Source organism: Diabrotica undecimpunctata, chromosome 9, assembly GCF_040954645.1.
Source record: "Diabrotica undecimpunctata isolate CICGRU chromosome 9, icDiaUnde3, whole genome shotgun sequence".
Taxonomy (NCBI): domain Eukaryota; kingdom Metazoa; phylum Arthropoda; class Insecta; order Coleoptera; family Chrysomelidae; genus Diabrotica; species Diabrotica undecimpunctata.
The window spans coordinates 89,345,867-89,367,791 of NC_092811.1; the positions used below are offsets into that span (position 1 = coordinate 89,345,867).

At 30.2% G+C, this 21,925-nt stretch overlaps 1 protein-coding gene across 1 annotated transcript; it reads left to right on the top strand.

Annotated features, from left to right (window-relative positions):
- The first annotated feature begins 13,354 nt into the window (after nucleotides 1-13,354).
- LOC140449731 (uncharacterized) lies at nucleotides 13,355-16,969 on the top strand. Its single transcript, XM_072543050.1, has 4 exons — nucleotides 13,355-13,668; nucleotides 13,751-13,977; nucleotides 14,195-14,296; nucleotides 14,419-16,969. The coding sequence occupies exons 2-4, from the start codon at nucleotides 13,857-13,859 to the stop codon at nucleotides 15,006-15,008; spliced, it is 813 nt and encodes a 270-aa protein (XP_072399151.1). The 5' UTR covers nucleotides 13,355-13,668; nucleotides 13,751-13,856; the 3' UTR covers nucleotides 15,009-16,969.
- The last annotated feature ends 4,956 nt before the right edge of the window (nucleotides 16,970-21,925 follow it).

Below are 21,925 nucleotides of genomic sequence, written 5' to 3' on the forward strand. Positions count from 1 at the left end.
TCTTCATTTTCCATTATGGATGTTAAATTAGGATGTTCTAGCATTGCTGATATAATAACTCTTAGCAAGTCTAGTGGCACTTTACAATGTGACTTGAGTTTTCTTTTTTCTATCTGTGCGAAGTCTCTTTCACAACTAAAAAGAAGAGTGACCTGTTCTTATTTTGTGCAGCGCAATTATGGCTGAAAAATGTAAGTTTTGGCGTAACTTTACATTTTATAGCTTTTAAAATAGCCGAGGCAATTTCGTTACCGCCTCTACCTGTTTGTCCTTCATGCCACATAAAATTTAGAACTTCATTGTTGTGTCCCATTGTAGCATTTCAAATCACCTTGTATGTATTAAAACACCGAAACATATTTTCAATGTATTTCAATTTCCTATCGTATACGTTAAAACACCGAAAAAGTATTTTCAATCCTTTTGCATCGCTGGGGTTGATAATAAACACATTTTAAAGTTTGTTTATATATCACAGATGCGTATTTCTTCGGTATTTCTTTGATCCAGAGCATTTTACTTGTGCGTAGTAGTTAACGGAAAGCGCGTTCATATTTATGCCCTTGAAACATATCATTGCTGTGATTCGTTACTTTTGCGTTTTAAATCCTGGTTTATATTTTTTAGACAGTGCAGCTAGTGTTTTAGTTGGCAATGCTATGTAGTTTAAACCAGTTTCATTCGCATTGAAAACTTGATCGCGTGTCTGATCGCTCATATCTTGAAACTTTCTTTTATATTCGTCAACGACTTCAATATTTACGGCGCTCAATTTTTCACCTTCGATTTTCAGTTCCTGTATACCGTGACGATTTTTAAACTTTTCGAACTAATGGCTGCTTCCTTTGAATGAAGGACCGCCATTTAATTTCATGTTGAAAAACAACGCTTTTTCGCAACAATTGTTCCAGACACAGGAACACCTTCGCTTCTTTTTTGAACGAACCACAAATACAGTGTCGTGTCGTGCCGTGTCGAGTGATTCATTTGTGGCTTTTTTTCATTGTCTAACTATGTTTCATCCGGCCATTCAACGATTCCATTTGCGAAGCATACTTTTCAATTTCATCAGCATTTTTCTTTAAATCATTGATTGTCGTTCTCGGAACATCATACTTTTTGCTCAATGCGACTAAGTGACACAATCAATGTTCGAATTTGAATCAAACTGAATTATGTTGGCACATAGATATTGACTGTAACAATTATTGTGCTCTGCGTTTTTATTTTCGGCTTGCGATTATAAAAATGGAATTTTAAAAGAACGGTATCACTTATCATTACCTATTTAAATTGAAGTTTAATCCAGAGCCCTGAATAAGAACAATAATTATTTACATAAAAAATGCGGTGGTGGCATAACTTCACATACACATTTCAACGAATTTCGTTTAGCTTATCCGCACTGCTCAAACAAAATGAATTGATGACTAAATTTTTACTTATGTTGGTAATATAACTTATGTATGGACCCTGACGGTTAATAGAGAGACGGATAATCGAGGTTCCACTGTATATATATATATATATATATATATATATATATATATATATATATATATATATATATATATATATATATATATACAGTGTAGGTAAAAGTTTATGGTCGGTATGGACCTTATGTGAGATGGAGTGAGAAACACCTGTTTAAAAAGAGAGGTATATTAGGTCCGCCCTTTAAATATCGCCGAAAATACATGAGTGGAAATAATAAAAAAGGGGAAATTCAAGATTGCCAAACTTATTGGTTTTATTTGACCTATTGTCTTTTTAGCATTTGAACAATGTTCTAAGATAATAAAATTTGGGCGAAATGGATTTAAATAGCAGCTTACTGTTTTTTATTGGAAATATGCCACAATTTTACTTTACACTAAGTGTTATTTAACATTTTGATTTCCACTTCGGAAATCGTTTTATATAAATAAAATTTATTAATGTTTCGTATTTTAAGTACGATTTCCGAATTAAAAATCTAAACGTCAAAATAAGCTTATTTTAAAGTCACATTGTGCATTATTTCCAATAAAATAATAAACTGTATTATAACGCCAACAATAAACACTCTTCATACAAAATTATTTGGCAACGTCGCGTTGCAACAGCAATACCATTAATCAACTTCAGAACCGGTATTTCACATGCGATAAATAAGAAACTATATAGAGGTGGGACGTTGACATTTTTATCGTTAACGAAACTGAATCGTTTTTCGTAAACAAGTAACTAGTTGATTGTTACCAATAGTTTCGAATAAACAAACATAATGCATATTATTGTTTGTGTATATTTATTGAAGTGAAAGAAACTAATGAAGGATATATTTATTATAACTTGAAAAATAAACTAAACAATACAAATAGTAAATCGTACATTTACATTACACGTTATTATTAAATCGCGAATAGTCTAAATTGACATTTAAAAACATAAGTTTTTCTACTTTACTTCTTGTTAACCGTGTTCTTCTTTTATTTAAAATTAAATCAAATTTTGAACATTTTTTACAATATTTTATGAATATAGTGGTTAAGTTAGGATATACATGGCGATGGTTTTTCCACCATTGTAATGGTTCTTTATCGGTTTCTTTTTCTTGTACTGGTTGATTTTCATTAGTACAATCTTCTTGTTCTTTAATTATAGAAGTAACCAGCTTCTTAACTCTTTCTTTTGTTTTTTAGCTTCATTTTTATCAGAAAATCCCTGCACTTTAAATCGTGAATCCATAAATGTATATAATGACAATGTGCCACTCTGTTCTATCCCCTAAATCTTTTTGATCAGTTTTGATATAACATTCCTAAAGTAATGACCTGACAAAGTTTTTCTTGTTGGTGGTTGATATCTAGGAATCCACCCTGCAAACTTTTTAAAAGCTCTTTCTTCAACTATGGAAAACGGATGAAACAAGTCTTTGCATAGGTTTAGTAAATGCATATCTATTTGTTTCTTTTACTCTAAACTAATATTTTTATAAATGGAAGTATCCATCACCTTCGAAAATGCAGATCAATCGCAAATCGAAACTCATTCATTAATCCGAATACCTAGTTATTTTATTTTCAACGTAAACCGATAGCCCGACTGTCCACTGTCCCGAAAGAGTTATTTTTAGTTTTGTAGTAGTCTTTCAGATCAACTAATCGTCCTCGTCGACGTAAAGTGTTCGTTGCTCCTCTCTTTAGGTCTACACAAAACGTAGTTTTTGACGTGACAACGTCTTAAATTAGGTTGTGGCTCGGAGTCATTCATGAAAAAGTGTAACGCCCGCTCACGTCTGTTACAGTGAGTCACCGAACGAGAGAGAGGCCCGCCGGACCGGCGAATGCCTTGCGTCTCTCTCACACTCAAACATGATCGGTCCGCTGCGCGCGCAGCACTAGAGTATTAGGCGCGTTGAATCGGTGCGTGCTTCCGTGCTTGTGTCTCTGTCTTTCTCGAGCGTTCTTGGCGTTCAAGACACATTACAGCAGAAACACTTCCTTTCATTTCATATTTCTCCTATCATCGTCCTATCCTCAACAAAATCACTCAAATAGAAATTAGTTAAGTTTAAGTTTACATGTACAATGTTTTAGTAAACAAAATATATTTCTATAGTTAAAATTTGTGCAATTCTTATTTTCATTCAATTCCTTGTTCCTATTGTGCAATTTAATAATATTCATATCAATAAATATTCTACCGAGAAAAAGACGTTGTCACGTAAAATCTTCGCCCGTAAAACCGACTTTACAGGCAACCGATTTTTTTTTAATCAACCATCAACTAGTTGGCTTACCAGTGAGAAACCGTAGATTCAAAAATGACAAATAACGATTTAAAATGCAGCGATTTTCTGATAAAAATGAAGGTAAAAAAACAAAAGAAAGAGTTAAGAAGCTGGTTACTTCTATAAAAAAAGAAAAAGAAGATTGTACTATTGAAAATCAACCAGTACAAGAAAAAGAAACTGATAAAGATGACTTAAATCTATGGTATATTTTTGATGAATTAGACATGACTCATCTAAACATACACCTGTATCGAGAGATATAAAAGAAGTCGACATGTATTTGTCTGATGATATATACCCACAAAAAAATTCGAACGGAGATTGGAACTGTCCATTACAGTGGTGGAAAAACCATCGCCATGTGTATCCTAACTTAACCACTATATTCATAAAATATTGTAGTATTGTAACAAAATCTGTTCCTTGTGAACACATGTTCAAAATCTGGTTTAATTTTAAATAAAAGAAGAACACGGCTAACAAGAAAAGTGGAAAAACTTTTTAAATGACATTTAAAGTTTTTAAATGTCAATTTAGACGATTCGCGATTTAATAATGTGTAATGTAAATGTAAGTACTATTTGTATATTTAAAATGTCAACGATCCACCTCTTCTTAGGATCGGAACCAGAGATATGTAAAATATCTCTGATCGGAACTAATCGTCTCACCAATGGGCAATGGGCGTCAAATATGGAGGGGAGACCAAAGGGAAATATGATTGTTATTTTTGTCGTATTCGCTGAAAATATGATTATATATCTGTGTTAGATATCCTGTTAAATTTTACCATACCGACCATAAACTTTTACCTACACTGTATATATATATATATATATATATATATATATATATATATATATATATATATATATATATATATATATATATATATATATATATATATATATATACATATGTGTTTATATATAGTGGGGTGAAGGGTTTCCTGGTGCATGTTTATTAACAAATAGAAAAGACACTCTTATATTTGAATTATTTTTTCGGACAATTAAAAATAAAATAGGGGTCCTAACACCAAATGATTTATGACAGATATAACGCATGTTTTCTATAATGCTTGGAGGTCAATTATGGGTGAAGTTAATATGCAATTGTATTGTGCATGGCACGTAGACAGAGCTTGGCAATTGAATATGTCCAAAATTAGTAATTTAGAAAAAAGAGAAATAGTATACCAGTCTTTAAAAATTTTACATACTGTAACAGATAAAGAAGAATTTCAGAAACTGTTATCAAATTTTATCGAGCAAACATTTGAAGATGGAGAAACAATAAATTTTGGTGAATATTTCTTGAATACTTATGATAGAAATTTTCAACTATGGGCTTATTCATACCGTCAAAATGCAGGAATTAATACAAACATGGGATTTAAGAGCATGCATAAAATTATAAAATATGTGTATTTAGATGGTAAAAAGGTTAGACAAAGGACTTGATGCACTTAATAAATTCATTAGAGATAAAATTATTGAGCGAATCTTAAAAAAGGTAAAAGGAAAAAATTCATCACATATACAGCTTATAAACAAAAGACATAGAACTGCAATAAAAGAAATTAATCAAATTAAAAAAATTGAAAATATAAATAGTAGTAATATGTGGTATGTATCAGAATTAGGCAGTACTACTTCCAGTATAAAAAGTTATGAAGTGGCAAAAAATGGAGAACCATGCTGTCACCTAACATGCTCTGAATGTCATGTATGTATTCATTCGTTTAGTTGTAATTGTATAGATTTTTCTATAAAACATACAATATGTAAACACATACATACTGTTGCTTCAACTTTAAGACAGAAGTCGCTTGAACTAAATATAAATTTAGGTATTAGTGACAATGATGATAGTGTAGAAATTATAGACCATTTAAAAACGCTGTCACAAAATAATGATAATATTACTGACAATATTCAACAGTTGAGAAAACATGATACAATAGAAGTTTCTAAACTACACCACAATATAGAATTAATTGAAAATGCAGACAATTTAAAACTGTTATGTTATGTGAACCTACCTTAATATTTGTAAACCTACCTTAACATGAGTGACAGGTGAAGGAGATGGACAGCGGACAGCAATCGAAAAAGATGGCTCGTTAGATATAATCATGTATTAAGTTTAGTTGGTCTTTAATAAAAGATATTAAAAAGAAACTGGTCGTCAATATTATTAAAAGCCCACAGAGACAACGTAACATGGTGTCAGAAGAAATTCAGGTCAGATTATAGCAACGAGTATTATAATAGTCATACAAAAGTCGAAACATGGTTTAACAGCACGTGGTGGTCTGGTTGGTTTTAAAAGAAATTGAATTAAAAACGGTCAAAAGATAAAGTTCAACCATGTCGGAACAAGATTCTATAGAGCAGAATCAACCTGTCGTTGTAAAAATAAAAAGTAACGTAATAGGAAATGAAATCCAACCATTGTCAATGCAAGGAAATTTGGCACACAACTGGGGAGAGTGGAGCATAAATTTCAAAATATTTTTGAGGGCCACAGGTTTAGAGGAAGAAAACGATGCGAGAAAAGTAGCTTTATTATTGCACTATATTGGTACAGATGCAAGAAATATTTACAAGTCATTTGAGGTTAACATGGATACTGTAACATTTCAAGAAGTTGTAGGGAAATTTGAAAAATACTGTAACCCGAAGAAAAATTTAACAGTAGAAAGACATTATTTTCTTACTAGAGTACAGAAAGATGGTGAAACCATTGAAGATTTCATGACTAGTCTAAAGAATTTGAGTTTAACATGTGAATTAGGAATTTTAAAAGAAAGTTTGGTGTGTGACATGTTCATTATTGGTTTAAATCCTAAATACCATTCAATTAAGCAAAAACTATTGCAAGAAGTAGATCTGAAGACAGAAAAGGTATTACAAATTGCTCAAAATATAATTACAACTCAAATGCAAGCACAACAGTTAAATAAAAATTCAGAAGCAGTGGTATACAAAGTAGAGAAGAATAAAGATGGTCCAGGTCCGAATTTTTACCAAAATAGTAGTTACAAGAGTCACAATTCAAATCATTCAAGGTATAGAAATGAAGTCCCAGGTCCAAGTTGGAGAAATGATGATGGTCAAAGGTACAACATAGATGGTACGAACACAAACAGTCAAAGTCAGGTAACGAGTCAGAATTTTAAATCAAGATATAATGGATGTGCAAATCAGAGTAAGAATAGTGAAAATAATCAAGTGGTAAGAAAAGTTTGTCAAAGATGTGGTGAAAACCATAGAAATAAATGTCCAGCATTAGTAGCTATTTGTCATTATTGTAAAAAACAAGGTCATTATGCAAAATGTTGTCAAACTAAAAGAGTAAATAAAATAAATTTAAGAGAAAGTACAGTACAATCATCTAATAATGGAAGTGATCCATGTTTTGTTATTAAAACTATTAGTCAGAATAGTATTAATCAGAATTGGTCAATTGTAGCCAGAATCAATAAAATAAATGTAGTATGTTATTTAGATACAGGTGCACAAGCTAATGTGATGTCAATAAAAATTTTTAATGAGGTTAATGTAGAAAAGTTAGAACTGGTACCTACATGTATAAATTTAAAGTCTTTTTCAAATGATGTCATACCTATAGTAGGAAAAGTAAATTTGTTATGTGAAATTGAGAATAGGTTAGAAAATATTGAGTTCATTATTGTGAATTTGGAGTGTCAAACAATTTTGGGTCTAGATACTTGTCATAAATTAAAATTAATTAAAAGAGTTGGTCTAGTAAGTCATGAGTCTATAATAGAGAAAAATAAACAAGTTTTTACTGGTCTAGGTTGTCTACCTAATATATGTCACTTAGAAATTGATAAAAATATTAAACCTATAATAGAACCGCCAAGAAGAATACCTTTTTCTTTACATGATAAATTAAAAGAAGAATTAAACAGAATGTTGTCTACGGGAGTAATAGAAAAAGTCAATGAAGCAAGTGAATGGGTAAATTCAATAGTCTTAGTCGAAAAAAGTAATAAAAGTTTGAGAGTTTGTCTGGATCCCCGTAATTTAAACAAAGCTATAAAAAGATGTCATTATCCTATACCAACATTTAATGAGATTAGGTCAAAATTAGCAAAAGCAAAATATTTTTCAACACTAGATGCACAGTCAGGGTTTTGGATGATACCATTAGATTTAGAGAGTTCTAAGCTATGCACATTTAATACACCCTTTGGAAGGTTTAGATTTACAAGATTACCTTACGGTATAAGCTGCGCTCCTGAAATTTTTCATAAAGTAATGAATGAAATAGTTGGAGACATAGAAGGAGTTTGTTTATATATAGATGATATTTTAATTTATAGTGAAACTTTGGAAGGTCACAATAAAATACTAGAACTAGTACTAGAAAGGGCAAAACAATTCAATTTAAAATTCAATATGGACAAATGCAAATTTCTATTATCAGATATAAAATATTTGGGTCATATTTTTAGTGCAGAAGGCATATGTCCAGATTCTAGTAAAATAAGTGCAATTTGTCAAATGTCTATTCCTAACAGTGTAGCTGATATTAGAAGATTTTTGGGAATGATTAATTATTTAGGTGAGTACATAGATAATTTAGCAGAGCGTACAAAAAATTTAAGGTTGTTATTGAAAAAAAATATTAGTTTTCATTGGACAGAAGAGCATGGAAGAGAATTTGAGTCGCTTAAAGAAATGATTAGTCAAACGCCAGTACTAGCATATTTTGATAACAATTTACCTTTAACATTATCAGTTGATAGTTCACAATTTGCAGTTGGTGCAGTGATTTTACAAAACAAAAAACCTATAGCATATGCATCTAAATCTTTGTCACAGGCTCAGTCAAATTATGCACAAATAGAGAAAGAGTTATATGCAATCCAGTTCGGATGTACTAGATTTAAACAATACATTTATGGTAGAAAAGTTCAAGTTGAAACAGATCATAAACCATTAGTCAGTCTTTTTAAAAAACCATTATCTGAGGTTCCAGCACGTTTGCAAAGGATGATGCTAAACTTACAGCTTTATGATTTAGAAGTTAGCTATACTCCAGGAAAATTTCTTTTCATCGCAGATACATTAAGTAGGGCACCAGTAGAAGGTCCAGATAATACTGATAGTGGAGATGAAGAGTTACGTATACATGGAAGTTTATTAGTTAACAATTTAGCTGTGTCTTCAAAGAAATTAATGGAAATACAGGCAGCAACCAAAACTGATATAGTTTTACAGTCAATAATAAGATATTATAATGAAGGTTGGCCAAGTTCAAAAAATAAATTGGAAACGGAGGTTAAACCGTATTACAATTTCAATCATGAAATACATGTTGTGGATGGATTAGTCTTTAGAGGAAATCAAATAATAATTCCTGAATCATTGCGTCAAGTTATATTAGAAATAATTCATGAAGGACATTTAGGATATGAAAAATGTATTCGACAAGCACGTACAGTAGTTTTTTGGCCAGGCATGACAGTAGATATAAAGAATAAAGTTGAACAGTGTCCAGCATGTATTAAATATCATAGATCAAATAGTCCAGAACAACTATTACCACATGAAATACCAACTTTGCCTTGGCAGAAAATTGGTGTTGATTTTTTTTATTATAGTAAAGTCACATATATATTATTAGTAGATTATTATTCTAAATACTTTGAAATAGCGCCTTTAAATAATACTTCAGCAAAAGAGGTCATTAGTACAATGAAGTCTATATTTGCGAGACATGGAATACCATTGATCTTAATGTCTGATAATGGTCCCCCATTCTCATCAAAAGAGTTTCAGTCATTTTTAGTAGATTGGGACATTACTTATCAAAGTTCTAGTCCTTATTATCCAAAAAGTAATGGTTTGGTAGAGAGGACAGTTCAAACTGTAAAGAATATTTTTAATAAGTGTATAGAGTCAGGCTCTGATCCATATCAGGGAATGTTGCAATACAGAAATACAACGTTAGAATGTGGTTATTCTCCAGCACAGTTATTAATGTCACGTAATTTAAGAATGAAATTACCTGTTAGTGAAAAAATACTCATACCAAAAACAATTGATAGGGACGAATATAACAAATTTATTAAGGAAAAAGAAAGGAAAGTAAAAGAATATCATGATAGGTCAGCTAGAAACTTACCGAATCTGTTTGTTGGAGAAAATGTATTTTATAAAAAGGTTCCATCGTCACCGTGGTTACCAGCTACTGTGATAGAAATAGGTCCTTTTCCAAGATCATATGTCGTCAGAACACCTGAAGGTGTACATTATCGTAGGAACAGACAACACATATTAAAGCCTGCCAGTACAATTAGTAGACAAAATAGTGAGGTGATAGTTAAGCATGAAAATAGTACAGCAGCTAGTTCCAATTTGTATGAGGCTCCAAATATGAACAACGATACATCAATTTCAAATCAAAGTTATGACAATTTAAATGTTAGCTTAAATAGGTCACATAGACCAAATGTAAGTAATCAATTTTGTACCAGGAGTGGTCGAATTGTAAATAGACCAAAAAGGTTTTCATTTTCAGAAGAGTAATGCGGCAGTGTAGTGTTGCGGGTAGATTTAGGTTGTTGGGATAGTTTAGTTTTTTTTGTAAAAAAAAGGGGCATGTTATGTTATGTGAACCTACCTTAATATTTGTAAACCTACCTTAACATGAGTGACAGGTGAAGGAGATGGACAGCGGACAGCAATCGAAAAAGATGGCTCGTTAGATATAATCATGTATTAAGTTTAGTTGGTCTTTAATAAAAGATATTAAAAAGAAACTGGTCGTCAATATTATTAAAAGCCCACAGAGACAACGTAACAAAAACATGTTGTAAAAACATTAAAAAGTGAAAATACTATGGTTGAATGTAACCTAAATACAGTCAAAAAGTTTTCACCTACAACAATTAATGTAGAGCCTCATAATAAAAAAATTAAAAAGCAGCTAACATTTTATTCCACGAAAAAAAAAAGAAACAAGTTATGAATTCTAAACATATAAGCAAACCCACTGTAAAAGAAATTGTAAATATAAAAGAATGTATACTTGGATAATCTCAATTTATTTCACGAAGTACTGAAAATGATCATAATTATTTTTAAGTTTACATTGACGTTATACCTACTTTAAGTCGAATATTTTAAAAATAGTGAAATACAAATCTTTCTTTTTTTTTTGCAATATATTAAATTAACATGAACTTTTGCAATTTCACGATCGATATATTTTGTGGTATACTGTATGTAGATATAAATAAACTTATTTTTTACCATTGTTTTCTTTTAATTCCTAATACAGAGTGATTGATAACTTACTAAAATAATTCACTTGTTTTTGTCATATTTAGAACGCGAAACACAAATTGTTCCTTATTATAATATTTTATCTTTACAAATAACATTCAAAATTTCAACAATTAATTAAAATAATCAGTTTTAACTTCTCATTTATTTCTTAAAAAAATATGTAAGTACTTACTGTGTGAATGTTGTCTCCTATATTAACAAATAATTAGCATCAGACGATTAAAAATATCTTAATTATAAGCAACTTATTTTCTAAATACGCGAGTAAGTTTATTGGTTTACCACTGATATCAGAAACTTCAATCCTAAATTTTGAAATTCGCGCTATTCTTTTTCTAGCCAACTTGGCAACGTTGGATTCGTATGGTACATTTAGCTGCTCCTAGAAAATAGCATGAAAAATAGAACATGTTCTAATTTTTCGTCTAGCACAGGAATTGCATGGAAATAGCCCGTGGGCATGCGCAGTTACATGATCTGTCTTGCATGGCTCTTGCCTAGCATGAAAATAGCATAATGTAAAACTGTCTTTAGAAGCAATAATAGCGCTGACATGACCGCTCCCTGGTGGTACTAATAAGCAACTAAAATCTTGATTCACCTCTGCTTCTTTTTTATAACGTGTGTTTAACGTTTTTAGCCTTTGCCGAGAGCCGAGACTAAAAAATGACAGTGAAAGCAAAGAATATGTGAAAGACTGAAATAAAAGATCCTTGGTTGAGTTTAACCTTACCGAAAGTACAAGCTGATTATAGCCGCAAATGTCAAACATGGAACAAAAAATTTTGGTTTACAGTGTTGGCATGTTTTTATAAAGGCAGCTTTACATCTAGGCTATGCAAGTCTCATGCTATGCAAGTCCGTCTTGCATGGCACATCTCTTGCCTAGCTTGACCTTTTTACATCAGAGATATTTCTGTGCAATTTTAGATCCCACTTTCATTGTTGCCAACAGAAAATATTTATCAATTTGAGGTTATTTTATTTTAAATAAATATAATTAAGTACTAAAATAAATAATATAATAAATAAATATACACTATTTATGGTTATTAAAAGGGTGAAGGATGTCAACCAAAGAAAAGAAAATATTGTTATTGTTGAATATTGCTGTTGCAGCAACAATCATGAAAAATAATAAAAAAAGAAAACCTAGAAAATGCTGGGTCAAACCTTGGTTGAAAGTAGGACTGGGAAATTTGAAGTTACCCCAAGAGTTCTTGGATGCTAGAGACCTTCAAAGTTTTAAAAACTTTCTTCGAATGAACGAGTCCACTTTCCTTAAGCTCCTGGAAAAAATTAATCCCTTAATTCAGAAAAGAGATACCAATTTTCGCCAGTGCATTCCATCAAGGACAAAATTAATTATAACTTTAAGGTATCTGGCAACTGGTGAAACGTTTCGATCTCTAATGTACAATTTTAGAGTATCAGAATCAGCTATATCTCAATTTATTCCCATTGTGTGTAGGGCAATTTATGATATATACGCTAAAGATAGAGATAAGGTTATGTTTTATTCTGTAATCTATTATAAATTGTTATGTTGGCAACATGAATTTTAACGATAAATTGCAAGAAAATAGCATGAAAAATAGAACATGTTCTAATTTTTCGTCTAGCACAGGAATTGCATGGAAATAGCCCGTGGGCATGCGCAGTTCCATGATCTGTCTTGCATGGCTCTTGCCTAGCATGAAAATAGCATAATGTAAAACTGTCTTAATGTATATGTTGTATGCTTCAAATTTAAAGAGATAAAGCTTTAGAAAAGTACATTTTAATTATATTGTGTTATGAATTCTGCAATTTTTTATTTATATAAAACAAAAATGAATAAATATTTGTTTCTTTGGAGATTAGTTGCAGTTAATTATTAGAAATCTTTTTTGGCAATTGCCCTTTCATAAATTAGGGGGTAGATTTGGCAATCGTCAAATTAGCAGTTGCCAGATTGCAACAGATGTTTGCAATTAATCTCGAAAGAGACAAATATTTACTCGTTATTGTTTCATATAAATTAAAAATTGCATAATTCATAAAATAGCACAATCAAAATGTACTTTTTAAAAGCTTTCTCTCTTTATATTTGAAGCATACAACATATGAATTATAAAAACATCCCAATACTGCCAAACCCAAATATTTTATTTCATGTCATGGTTGACATTTGCGGCTATATTCCGCTTGTTTTTTCGGTTTCGGTGTGTGTTGGGTTATTCTATGGTTTCGGGCTTAGCACAGAATACTAATCACAACCAGAAGCGAAACGGAGGGCTTTTTCGCAATCCAAATTTCTTTGCGCATGTGCGAAATCCGCCATGTTTTATGTAGTTTTGATGTCTTGTTTGTTTATGTATTGAGAAGTGTTTGGTGTTTGTTTTTTAATAGTTAGTTAGTTAGTTAGTTATTTAGTTAGTTAGTTAATTTAATATATTTGTGAAATAAACTTATTGTGATCGCTGCACCAAAGGGAGGATTTTATTGTGTTGTTCTTGGGTGCCCATCGAAAACTGGTGAAGGAATTAGTCTCTTTTCAATACCGACTAATCGTAGCAGGTAAACAAATTAAATTTTAAATTCAAACGTATTACAAATGTTGTCTGAATGTTTATATTTTAGTTAAATACACTTTTTTTAGAGCTGAATTATGGCTGAAAGCGGCCAATAGGTATGATCTGCTTTCCAAACATGTTAAATTGCATACAAATTATAAAATTTGCGAGAAACATTTCGAACCGGCGTACATGTACAAAGGAAACACAAGGAAGAGATTATTTCAACAAGCGCATTCAACGATTTTCTCACATACTCTTCAGTATTCAAAACACACAGACGAACCATTAAAGAAAGTCATAAGGCTGGAAGGTAGATACTTTTTATTTATTCACAATTATAGTGCTTTATTATAAAAGTCATATAAAAATCAGTATCTACTTACAACTATATACAAAGTTGTTTGTTGTTTTTCATAATAGGTATAAACAAGATCTGGAATTGTGAAATTTAATGATCTTTTATCAGCCTTATTAAGAACATATATCTTATGGTTACATACTGAGTAATATTTATGTTGTGGTTTTAGGTATAATAGAAATAGATATTGTGCAGCCAGTTGCCATTAAAAATCCAATTGATGATAACCATAGTATAACTGATACTTTGATGGAAGATGTTCTGTTAACAGGTAATTTTATTTATTGTTCCTACAACTGTATTATGCATTCAAGTAATCACTAATAAGCATTAACATATCTACTTTGAACGTTTATATGTTATTTGGTTATTAAATATATTTTTATATTTCAGATGTTAATAGGCAGGAAGTGTCTAGCCCACCTAGGCCCCATACTCCAGAATGTTTCACAGCTGAAACACAAACCCCCTCCAAGTTGTCGGGAGGTACACCCAGGAAAAAGAAGCTAAGATTAAAAATAAAAAAATTGCGTGCAAGTGCAAAGAAAGCATATGCGTCTTCCAAACAGAAGGAAGACAATAAATCTTTAAAAAAATTTTTTCAAATGTGTGACAAATTGTTAAACAAATCCCTAGCACAAATAGTGAAAGCTCAAGCAATTTTAAAAACTAAATGTCCAAAAAGTAGAAGGTATTCTGATGAATATAAACAATTTGCATTAACACTATATTTTTTGGGCCCAAGAGCCTATGCTTTTATGGAAAGAATATTGTATTTGCCCTCAAAACGAAGTCTTCAAAAAATTACTGAAAATTTGGTCTGTAAACCTGGTTTGAATAATGACCAAATATTTGATGCCCTAAAGTTAAAAGTGAACACAATGTTAGATCAGGACAAGCACTGTAGTATTTGTATTGATGAAATGTCTATTAAAAGTAATTTATTTTTTGATACAGGTCGTGATGAGATTGTTGGTCTATAGGAAATGGGAAAAAGGAATCAATAATTGCACAAAATGTACTTGTGATAATGTTTCGAGGCTTATATTCAAATTGGAAACAACAACTAGCATATTTCTTTGTAAACAGTACCTTTGAAGCAAATCACCTTCTTCCTATTATAAAAGAATGTATTTCTAAACTATTTCAATCAGGTTTATATGTGAATTGTCTTGTTACTGATATGGGATCAAATTTTCTAAAATTGAGTAAATTACTGGGGATTTCTCCAGCTAACTCAGAATTTGATGTCAATGGACAAAAAATTATTTATATATTTGATCCATGTCATTTAATTAAAGCCACTAGAAATAACTTAATTAATAATGTTTTTTATTTTGATGACAAAAAAACATCTTGGTCATTTATAGAAACTTTTTATCATGAAGATAAAAAGCAGTTCTATAAGTGTGCACCAAAACTAACACACTCCCATATATATCCTACATCTTTTGAAAAAATGCGAGTAAAACTAGCATCTCAAATTTTAAGTAACACTGTTGCAAGTTCTATGTATACATATATTTCTCTTGGTATTCTTCCATCAGATGCATTGGGAACAATAGAAATTATTGAAAAATTTGATAATTTGTTTGATATTTTAAATTCTACTGATAAGAATAATCCTAACAAATTTAAAAATGTATTTGAGGGAACTGATTTTCAGATCAATTACCTAGATTCTATGATAGATTTGGTACATAAACTGAAAATATTAGATAAAACAGGAAAAGATGTAACATGTCGTTCGCGATCAAAAAAGTGTTGGATTGTAACAATGAATGGTGTTAAAAAGCTTTGGGATAACTTAAAGTCTCATGATTTTAAATACTTAAAAACAACAAGACTGCGTGGAAAATTATTTTGGTAGTATAAGACAACAAGGTGGAAATTCCATCAATCCAACTCCCATACAATTTCAGAGGGCATTTAAAAAACTATTTTGTCAAAATTTTATGCATTCTAACAAAATGAATTGCAAAGATGATTTAGATAAACGTTTAATGGATTTAAATGTAAAAAAAACTTGTAGTGAACAATACTCTCCAGTGAAGGCTATTTCGCTTCCAGATTGTGATTACAGAACAGAAAAACTAACAACCCAAAATGCTTTTAAATATGTATGTGGTTATTTAATTAAAAAGGCTCTCAATATTCATGCTTGTCATATATGTATTAAATATTCAAAGGAAATAGAAGAACTAGATAGTAGTTTGTTATTGACACATTTTAAAGCATACAATATTGATAAATGTGATTATGGGAGACTGAGAACTCCAAGTGAGAACTTCGTACAATATATTTATAAATTAGAAATAATGTTTTGTTCTTCATTTGAAGAAATATTTACTAAAGGTGAAATATCTCACTCGTACCTTAGGATCATGAAAGAAGTTCCTTTTAAACATCCATGTGATTCATTTCCATATATATATATATATATATATATATATATATATATATATATATATATATATATATATGTTATAAAATTATTTATTCGTTTACGGTTATTTTATTCTTTAAAATATTTTAACGCGGATCTGAAAAGTAACAAAATAAAAAGGGGGATAGAAAATTGAAAATATTATCCCATGTTCAAATACACACAACGGAAAAGTCTAAGGATATTTTAATAATCTTAATAATCTAATTTTTATTCCGTATTTTTGACATTTTATGGTGGTATGTGAAACATGCGTGATTTGCAATATATTTTTTTTTGTTCCAATTTTCTGTTTTTTTGCAATTTATGGTTTCTGACATATTAAACAACAATTTAAACTACAAATTTTGTATTACTTTTTTTAAGTTTATTACAGGTAAAGAAAATACGTCTATTTATAAAAATATCCCTATACTTCTGCGTTGTGTGTATTTAAAATTGGTGTAATTTTTTATCATATTTTGTTCAATATTACAATAAATCTTGTAGAACACCTGTTTATCTATCTATGGTTAGTTTTTTATTATTAGTATATATATATATATATATATATATATATATATATATATATATATATATATATATATATATATATATAGCAATATATAATATACTCAAGCAAATAATATAGTGATTAAGTTAAGAGGGCTCCTATCAAGATTTTTTTTATGTTTATTGTTTTAAGATTCAAATTTTTAAATCAATTTTTAGGAATACTTCATTTATAAATTATTTATTATGCACTTATTATTATTGCTGCTAAGGCAACAAAATAAAACAGAGGATTCAATATAATGTAGGATCTGATAAATAGTTTTACAATGTACGATATTGGAAAATTAAGACATGGATGATGAAAATGTTCTTTTGACATCTCCTTAAATTAAGTTTTAGAAATTCTACCTTTTTAAGAAAGTTAATAAAACTGTGTAGCGACAAGCTAATTATGAATAATTATAACTTTTCTATTCAAAAATTAAATAACAGATCTCATAATAAAATTTACATTTTCGCAGTTAATAATTCTTATACAAAAACGGAAAATCTTATATGTATGGAAAACGAAATATTCTATTGTAAGCAATGACGTTACATGAGAACAGGCCGATAATATTTGAGTTTATAGTCTGGCTTTTAAAACAAAGAATGTGTGTTTAGTTTAGTAATCAAACAGTCACAATTTGCATCAGTCCACGATACATACAATAATACCTTCCATTCGAGAATTAATTACGTTTTACGATTAACAGTTTTTGTTACATTTTATTAGATTTTATTATTATTTTTATTTTGTTTCCGTGGAAAATAAGTTTATCACACACGCATCCACACAACCACGGAACAGATGTAACACGACACTTTTTTAGTACTGTATGCTTTTAGTCTAGTAAATAAACCAGTCATTTTTAGTTTTAGCCTCTTGAAAAACTTTATTACAAACAGCGCAATCATACATTTGTCAAGCTTTTTTGATCAAATATCCACATATATAAGTAAAGCATTTTCTGTACCTGTAGTTGGAATCTGAAATGGATATAGCGGTATTTATATTTTTTGTAACATTTATAAGTTTGAAAATATTATGTTTGATATTATTTAAACCTGTTAATATAATCCCTCATCTGCTTACTTCATATGTTCCAGGTGTAAAAATTAAGACTCTCAAGGCTAAGAATAGAGTTTACAGAGCTTCCCCCTTGTGGTCTTAAATTTCCGAAAATAATTTTCTAATCTATCTTGATTTGTTCGCTGACTTTTAAGTTAATAAATCCTGCCCTTTCCAGTCGCTGCCAAAGAACGTTTAGACTTTTTATTGTCACCATCCAACCGGTACGAAGTTTAGATCTTGATCATACATCGATGTTTTCTTTACATACGTTTAAGTTATCCAAAAATATCCATATCTTGTCGAGGTAATTGTGCTGATAATCCAAATCTTAAAAAAACATTTTTAAATTTATGTGGTGACATATATTGGTGGAACTGAAAATTTATTTATCATTTCAATAATACCTGCAGCATGAAGGGGTAGTGTTACTAGGGGTACTATGTAAGTCTGCATACCCTTGCAACTGTTCCATTTAAAACTTGAGTAGCTAACTTCACTTTCATTTTTTGAAAGTTTGTTGGTTGAATATGCGCGTCGGTAGTTATTTCTAGGTGATTTTTGTAGATGTGGAGGATCAAAAAATAAATAAGCTTAAGCAGTGACATTTAATTTTCTGGAAAGCTTTATAAAGTTTGACCCTAAATCAGTTAGTAGAATGTGACCATGTAAACCAGATTCTGATAATTTGGTAACACATTCAGTGAGAACTTTAGTGAAGTCGTTCGCGTCACAGGTTGAATTAAAAAAATAAGCAATTGGCTGTTTCCAATTCTGAAACAGTCCTCTTTCCATAATAACTGTACAGTTTTATGCAACTACAGACTGTTTTTTTTTCTTTTTCCATGTTTTGGAATCCAACAATTTCATCACAACTAAAATGAAAATAAAGATTTGACTTAAGCACAACTTCATAAATGCATATACTACAATGTTTATCCAATTCTGACATAGTCTTAACTTTAAACTGGATAGCATTAAATACAGAGGTCTGAGTTAATCCAGGTTTACAAACAATGTTTCCAGTCATTTCTTCCAAACAACGTTTAGTTGGTAAATAAAGAATTTTTTTCAAAAAGTTTTAAGTTTTGGGTTCAAAAAGTATAATGTGAAAGCGAATTGTTTGTATTTCTTTGAATACATTCTGGCCTTTGGTACTTTTCTCTGCAACAGTGCTTGAGATTTCACAATTTATTAGGAAATTTGTCACATAATTTTTTAAACTGTTCCAATTCTGGGAGTCGTTTTATTTTTTATATGTTTTTGTATTTAAAAGTTTCCATTTTAAAAACCTTATTTAACATTTCAGCTTAAACCTGGTCCGACTCTAATTTACTTTCTTTTAACCTGGATAAAACAGTAGCATTATCCTATCAAGGAGCTCTCCAACTCTTAAAAGCCAGATCAGTACCGCTGATTCTGTAAAATTTTTGGTATTTTTTGAGACAGCAACCTTAAATGGTCCCTTCATATCGATTTGTTAAGTAAGAAACTAGCCTCAGCCTGCTATGCAATAAGATCTGTTTCGAAGGCGATCAATTTATAATCTTCCAAAATTGCATATTTTTCTTTCTTCGAGTCTCATCTTCGATGTGGTCTTTCTTTTGGGGGTTCTGGTACAGCTGCCCAATCCGTTGATATTATTAAATAAAAAAAGTAATAAAGTATCTGTTTGGCCTCAGAAGAACAACACATTGCAGAGTCTACTTCAAAGATCACGGGATTTTACTTCCTTCTTTATATATTTTAGAAACTGTTCGTAAATACCTACATGTCTTTCCAGCAAGACCTTATCGTGACTACTAAACGAAAATTCAACCTTTGATGTTTATTTACCGATGCCGTTCACAGTTAGTAAACAAATCTATATTATATTCTGCAAAAACACTACAACGATCTCTCTTTACGACATAAATCTGCAACATCGTTCCCGAAGTTTCGTAAAATGACAAAAGCCGATCTATCTGAAAGACCATTTTATTCAGTAGAAGAGTTTCTTAATTAATAACTAAGAAATTACAATATCTTAATGTACAGTTCCATGGTTCTTTACCCGTGGGTCATCATTACCCAAAGTAGCTTAAACTTATTAGTTCCTACGGTTGATTATGCAATTTGTTATTGTCTTTTTCCTCTTAGTCTTTGTAAGCTTCGTCCATAAAATTGTAAAATTTTCAATGACAATAAAGCATATATTTCTATTCTATTCCCATCCGGGTTATGTTTATCCATGCTTATGATGGTCTTTTAGAATGGGGCGGAATAAGGAATATTTACTTGCATTCTATAAACATTCAGAAGTGGTTAATTAAATTTTTATGAAAAAAATTAAGATATTACAGCGAACTGTTATACAATGAGAATAAATTTTTAACTGTACGTAAATTGTCCTCTTACAAAGCCCTTATACACATACATGAAATAAAAAAGGATACTATTATACATTAGCAATCATGCGCATCAAACTAGTTTGTAAGGAATAATGCAATTTTATCTAAATGTAATAAATTCATACTCCAGAAATATGTTGGCTACATAGGGCCCAAATGATACAATTGTCTACCGGAGAATTTAAAACAAATTAAGAGTTATAAAAAACATAGATATCAGTATAAAACTAAACAATGGATTGGAAACAAAATAACACGATTCTGCGAGGGGCAGATTAATTGATAATAGTAATAAATAAAAAATATCGAAATATACTTTGTTTACCAACTACAAAATTTCTTGAATTTATTGACATATTTATGTCACATGCTATAATAAAATGAATGTATTTTTGTATCACACACAAGGGGTGCTACTTTTATGGTAGCTCTATTTCAGTGATTTTTCATGTTTATTTAGTGTTAAGTATGCTTATTTTTTGTAAATCTATATTATAATCTAAGCTTCCTAAATAAACATTATTATTAGTATTAATTACAATAAATTTCTATTATTATTATTGTGTTTTATTACAATTTTTTACCCCTCCCTACCACAAATGTGATATATCCAGGCGAATTGAATGTAGTACTGTACAACCAGAAATTTCAGAGACCTCAGATGCACATAAAGAGAAATCGAAGAGGTATACGTGTATATTAATTACAATAAATTTTTATTATTCTGTTTTATTACAACTTTTTACCCTTTCCTACCATAAATTTGATATGTCCTGGCGAGTTGAATTTACTACAATACAACCAGAAGTTTCAGAGACCTCAGATGCATAGAAAGAAATCTAAGGGGTATACAGTCATTCTAGCCGCAGCTGCAGAGTTTTTACGCGCAGCGAAAATATCGTGGTGTTGGAGGTTAATAGATATTCACATTCAAAGAAATTCCTCAACAGGAAACAAAAAAAAGTCAGCAACTTAAGACAAAGTTAATAGAAATTTCAAAAGTATAATTCTGTATTGATAAGTAAAAAAGTCTTGAGTCAAAATGTAGATTTTGAGTGATGAAGTGTTTTATTAACCTTAAAAAAACGATAAAAAGTAATAGAAATCAACTTCTTTTCATCTCTATTTTGAAATTAACTCTCAAATTCAATCGACTTTTATCGGTTTTTTAACGTACTAAAATACTTTTAATACGGTAATTTGTTTGTTAAAAAAAAACAAATCGATATTTTTGACTTAACAACTTTTTAATTATCAGTACAGAATTGATATATAAGTTATATTAAATTTTACAGAAAAAATAAAATTCATACAAAACAGATTACTTAAAAATGATTACTTCATTTCTCAGTGTAACTATCACTTGACTACAGTTTTGAACGACTTCCTCACTACTTTTCTTCGTGTACGAATGCATAGTTTTATTGCTACTGTCACCAGAGAATAACCCAACACAGA